Genomic DNA, 6,000 nt, shown 5'->3' with positions numbered 1-6,000 from the left:
AGCATCATCCGAGGTGCAGCAACGAGCAGAGCGAACCTGGGTGATTCTAAAAAAGTCAGATTTTGTTAGAACAAGTGCTGCTTGGTGCATCATTTGCTGTTCATGGCACATTTTCCAGATGACAATAACAATTCCTCAAAGCATCTTAAATTACGTTCTGCCTGGTATGTGCCTTTGCTGATAAGCAAGGTAACAATAAAGTGCCAGGGTTTAAAATGCAGCTTGGTGCGATATTTTCACCACACAGGAGAGGAAGGGTATGTACTGGAGCCGACACAACACATGACACGATGCTGAAGTAATGTGTTTTTAATTCGTTTTTTAATGACCATTTATGGATATAGCCTTTGCATTTCTGATGCACACTGTCATCCACAGCAGAGCAGAACGGTTTCTCCAGACATGAGCCAGTACCTGGCTCAAAAGAAGTTCATTTGTCTCTGAAGTGCCATCTGTTCACTGGTTCTCATCCTGTTGCCTCTGCAGACAAAGACACTTCAGGCATTCAGAGGCATGAGTGTGTGTGTGAGTGTGTGTGCGTGAGTGTGTGCGAGTCCAGGTCAAAATTTGGTGATGGCGGAGGCAATGTTCTCCAAGGCGGATCGAGCCTCGGAGGAGGGGAAAGCCTGGATGGCCTCCAGAGCCTTGTTGCCATGGTAACAGCATAAGTCCACAGCCGAGCTCACGCCTTTCTCCGACTTAACTGCTGCCAAAAGCTGTCGAGGGATGAAAACACGCGTTACTTTGTCATGTTAGTGTCACTCTTGTTTCTATCCAGCTGTCAACACAACAAACTCTTCAGAGCCGGGGAAAGTTAGCGCCCTCTTAAAGTGAGGGTGAACACTGGATCGCACACAAGCAAAGCATTTCTTTTAATGACAAAAAGCACACTGTACAACACAATCACGTATTTTCTTGCTGCCCCTGGTGCCACTGGAGGCAGCTTACCACATTTAACTACAAGGGGAACATTTCAGGCTCAGCACGGTGAGTTATATTTAGAAAACTGGCAGGCCTTCTTTGATATAAGAGGGGAAATGTGCTGAATTTTATCTATCTGTAGGTTGTATCCAGCCATGTCACAGCTCTCCTGCCTTCTCAGTCTACCCACTGTGGCACCAGAACACGTGACTGGTGCACAGCCAGTTTTTGCAACAATCCAGGTGACAAACTGAACGTGTGAAACACAGGAATTCAAATTTCTTACCCATCCAACACCCATGACAGTGTTTTTAATGACTATAATATCTGTCCTGTATGTTACAGGCTCACTACTTACATTTGTGAGTGATCTGATTCCAATATAATTGTTGTTACTACAACAATAAAAGAAAATTAAATTCAATAACATATCATACGTTTCCTACATGAGGAAGTGGAAAACATCAAGTTGAATCAGCCCCAACCAACAGCTTAAGTATACAGACTGGGTGAATTTGGGCATCTCCGTTTGCCTTCCTGCTGGTGTGTGGGGAGATCTTTTTGCTGAGGGCGTTTTAGCTCATAAATTCTGGAGGTGGAAAGCCCCGTAGGCCTTTCTTCTCTAAAAAAAAAAAAAATTCCAAGTGTCAAACTCGGCATCATCCTGGCTGCTTATTCAATTCAGAAAACAGTCTTCTTCCTCATTTCACAAATATCTTATGTTAACCGTGTTTTGCTCTCCATTAAAGCTGCGATTGGTAACGTGGGAGAAACCAGGAGTAAGATAGATTTTGAAATTATAAAATTGAAAAATCCCATCCCATGCCTTCCTGCCTCCTTCTACAGCCACTCCCCCAAAACACATGAATGACCACTGCCTGACGACTGCTGGAGGACGAGTCCATGAGAGAGCGCTGTGGAGAGGAGGAGTGAGGAGAGGACCGGTTCTTTTCATAAACACATTAATGTTAAATGGCTGCCCATCTTGGAAAGTGCAAAGCTAAAAACTAAATAGATGTATAAATAACAAATGGACTGAAGTTCACACCGCCTCTTGCATTTGCTTTTGATGTTATAGCTCGTCCATGAATTGCCTCGTGGGCCGTCTCAAATGGGGTCCGGAGACCAGATGTTCCCCACCCCTGCTCCACATGCACCTGATTCTTCTTTCTGTCCACCTTTAAACTCCATACTGTGCATTCTGCTTTCATCAATATTCAGACAGTGGATCAGAACAATTTAGCAGATATTTATTTGAAACTAGGGATGCACGATAACTGTTTTTTAAAACCGATACCGATAACCGATAACTTTCAGCTCCTAAAGGCTGATACCGATAACCGATAACACACACACATACCTAACATCATGACATCAATACCACGAACAAAACCAAAATCAGTTTTGACTCTTTAAATGAAGAGATATTTATTTTTCCAATGAAAAACTATTGGTAAGCCTCTCAAACATGTTCTTAAAGCTATCAAACAAACCTATTTGATATCTCACATCAATTTAAATAAGGTGCATTACTTACTTATATAAAAAATAAAGGCCCCTTGAAATGATGCAAATACATGCATCAGGATTACAAACTGAAAAAGTGCATTCCAGAAGTTTACAAAAAATAAACATACATAGAAAATTAATGCACTGGCACAAGTTAGATTCAAACATTTCTATTTAAACAAACTGAAAAAGTGCATTCCTCAATGACAACAAAAATAATACACAGTGCATATCGTACTGACAGAAGTTAGAAGACGGCACTCTTAAATACTCAATTCTGATTGGTCAATTGCGAAAATTCAGCGGTGTTCCTAACAGTCAGACTAAAGGGGCAATCCCTTAATGTACCAAGCTCAATAAGAAATCGCCAGCTGATTTGAGTGGCATAATATGGAGCATTTACCGTACATTATTTTTTATTTGTTTGGAGAGGACCAAACACTTTGCTGGAGAATGATGTCCTCAGCAAAAAAGACGAGAAAAGTAAAGAACAACGCTGGACCGACAGGAGGAGCGATATTAAGACACAAAAGACTTGAGGACACAGAGATTGACCAGATTGAAGCCGACAGACACGAAAAAAATACCAAAAGAAACACAGCATGGACGATCGGTCTGCTAAAAGACTGCTGAGTGGAGACAAAACTGGAGACAGATTTTTTTAATGTCTGACGCTGAAAGCAGAAATCAGCTGATGCAGGACTTTTATCCATCAGTCCGAAAAAATAGCGGTAAACCAAACTCTGTCTCCAGCTACGTCTCTCTCAGGTCTGGGATATCCCGTCACTTGTCCACATTTGACATGTTCTCGCTGAATATCTGTAAAGAAATAAGTTTTCCTGCCTGCCGGCCTGCGCACAGTGACAGACGGTTGCTAGGCAACGTACGTGTTTACTTTCAGAGCCGCTGCGCAGTGAGAGCGGTGACAGGCAAGAGTAGACTCATTTTAAATCAATAAAATATGTTTTAATCACTATTTTGTGTCACACTATTGAATGCTTTAGTAGTAAGCCCTGTTCTAAGCGGGATAATGTATAGTGAGCAGTTTCCTACGGAGAAGCGTCGCGTCGGGCTTCTATGTCATCCTGGAGGAAGATACATGATCCCTTACTTAGACTTATGTAAACAAACTGAAGAAGGGCAGTCCATAGTAAGTCAAGCACCATCACGTCCATGATTAAATCTTCAATAACCTTAGCCCGTGGGTCATCTTTGGCAAATTTCTTGGACTTTTCGAAAGCCTCGCCGTCGCGCAAGTCCCGGTGGCTTCTTTGCGGCTGCCTTGCTAACGTTAGCGTCTTTAGCAGGCCGGGCGTCCTCATACGCTTTCCAAACTCCGTCAAAGCGGTGGTTATGTTTCAGGTGACTGATCAGGTGTTAAAGCTCGTGCCATTTCTCGCTCCTAGTGGAACTCGCTTGGATCATTTGTTACGAATAACCAGCGAACAATCTTCTTCGGAAACTTTGAAGAAGTCTGAACTCTGTTTTCATAAGCACGCTGTGCCGCATGCTGCATTCAAGGTGTAACGTACATTCCCCCGTTCCCTCGTTTGCTAGTCTTTCGGACTTATCGGAATGACGTCATAGTTTCTTGTTATATTAGAAATGACCATCACAGTGACATCACACAGTGACATCACAGTGTGACATCACAGTGACATCAGAAATAACACAGTGACATCACACACTGACATCACACACTGACATCACGTCACGCTGTGACATCACGCTGTGACATCACGCTGTGACATCACACGCTGTGACATCACACGGTGACATCACACACTGTGACATCACACACTGACATCACAGTGTGACATCACAGTGTAACACCACAGTGACATCAGAGATAACACAGTGACATCAAACTGTGACATCACACACTGTGACATCACACTGTGACATCACACACTGACATCACACTGTGACATCACAGTGTAACACCACAGTGACATCAGAGATAACACAGTGACATCACACACTGACATCACGTCATGCTGTGACATCACACACTGACATCACACTGTAACAGCTGGCCAAAACAACAACAAACGGCTGCGTGTCCACGAGTAAACGGCAACTGGTGGTGTTCTTGTGGACAATGTTCATCGATGACAACAGAGGAGGAATGCCTCTGTTGCTCAGAGTGGGACTTGCGGCCAGGAGATACGCGTTTGTTGTTGTTTGGCCAGCTGTTCCTCTCTCTGCCTCCGCATCCTACTTTCAACGAGCTCCTCGTCCGTGTACTCTGGCTCAAAACAGTAAGGACGTCCATCGTAAACAAAGTCATCGTCCACCACCTCAGAGTCGGAAAAATATTCATCCATTTTGTGAAAAATAACAGTCGCAAAATACAGCTAAACTAGCCGACCGCCGCAGAGTTACGTGTTTACTTTCAGAGCCGCTGCGCAGTGAGAGCGGTGACAGGCAAGAGTAGACTCATTTTAAATCAATAAAATATGTTTTAATCACTATTTTGTGTCACACTATTGAATGCTTTAGTAGTAAGCCGTGTTCTAAGCGGGATAATGTATAGTGAGCAGTTTCCTACGGAGAAGCGTTGCGTCGGGCTTCTATGTCATCCTGAAGGAAGATACATGATCCCTTACTTAGACTTATCTATGTAAACAAACTGAAGAAGGGCAGTCCATAGTAAGTCAAGCACCATCACGTCCATGATTAAATCTTCTATAACCTGAGCCCGTGGGTCATCTTTGGCAAATTTCTTGGACTTTTCGAAAGCCTCGCCGTCTGGTGGCTTCTTTGCGGCTGCCTTGCTAACGTTAGCGTCTTTAGCAGGCCGGCCGTCGTCATACGCTTTCCAAACTCCGTCAAAGCGGTGGTTATGTTTCAGGTGACTGATCAGGTGTTAAAGCTCGTGCCATTTCTCGCTCCTAGTGGAACTCGCTTGGATCATTTGTTACGAATAACCAGCGAACAATCTTCTTTGGAAACTTTGAAGAAGTCTGAACTCTGTTTTCATAAGCACGCTGTGCCGCATGCTGCATTCAAGGTGTAACGTACATTCCCTCGTTTGCCAGTCGCTCTTTCGGCCTATTTAAGTTCATGTTTCTATTTTTTGTGTGTAACATGTGAAAAAATACTGTGAATGTTAATTCAAGTCAGCAACTAGCAAAATTATGACCGAGTTAACGAGTTGTTTTCTGGCATAAGGGGGTATTCTTGATTTTTCCCAGTGAGAAAGAGTTTTTCTGATTATGCTAACGTCACTTGAACGCAGCATTCGCTGCAGGCCATCCGGGTCTCATAGTGGGAGCGAGGCACTGCCGTGCTGACAAAAACACATATGTTATCGGGGCTGGTTGTCATGATATCGGACTTATCGGAATGACATCATAATTTCCTGTTATCGGCCCGATAACTATCGGCCCAATAATTATCGTGCATCCCTATTTGAAACTATTCCAGCTGTGACATTTTTCAATCTGGATCATTTGAACTATAAAACTCTAATATTTCTGTACTTACAATTGAATGAATATTAAATCTAAAAATAAAAATGGACTTCTACAATAATAAAATTTGTACCTTTTTGCATGAAAATAATGA

The 6,000-nt window shown here is 43.0% G+C and overlaps 1 protein-coding gene across 2 annotated transcripts in view; it reads right to left on the bottom strand.

Moving 5' to 3' along the window:
• Positions 1-311: 311 nt before the first annotated feature.
• pdss2 (prenyl (decaprenyl) diphosphate synthase, subunit 2) overlaps positions 312-6,000 on the bottom strand; it is a 31,232-nt gene continuing 25,543 nt past the window's right edge. For both annotated transcript variants that reach the window (XM_041954309.1, XM_041954310.1), the window contains one exon: positions 312-716. In XM_041954309.1, the coding sequence (XP_041810243.1) occupies positions 561-716 (156 nt within the window). In that variant the 3' untranslated portion in view covers positions 312-560. The remainder of the gene's footprint in view (positions 717-6,000) is intronic.

Source organism: Chelmon rostratus, chromosome 15 (assembly GCF_017976325.1).
Source record: "Chelmon rostratus isolate fCheRos1 chromosome 15, fCheRos1.pri, whole genome shotgun sequence".
Classification (NCBI taxonomy): domain Eukaryota; kingdom Metazoa; phylum Chordata; class Actinopteri; order Chaetodontiformes; family Chaetodontidae; genus Chelmon; species Chelmon rostratus.
The sequence above is the reverse complement of the archived record's forward strand: the minus strand, read 5'-3'. Positions and strand labels throughout refer to the sequence as shown.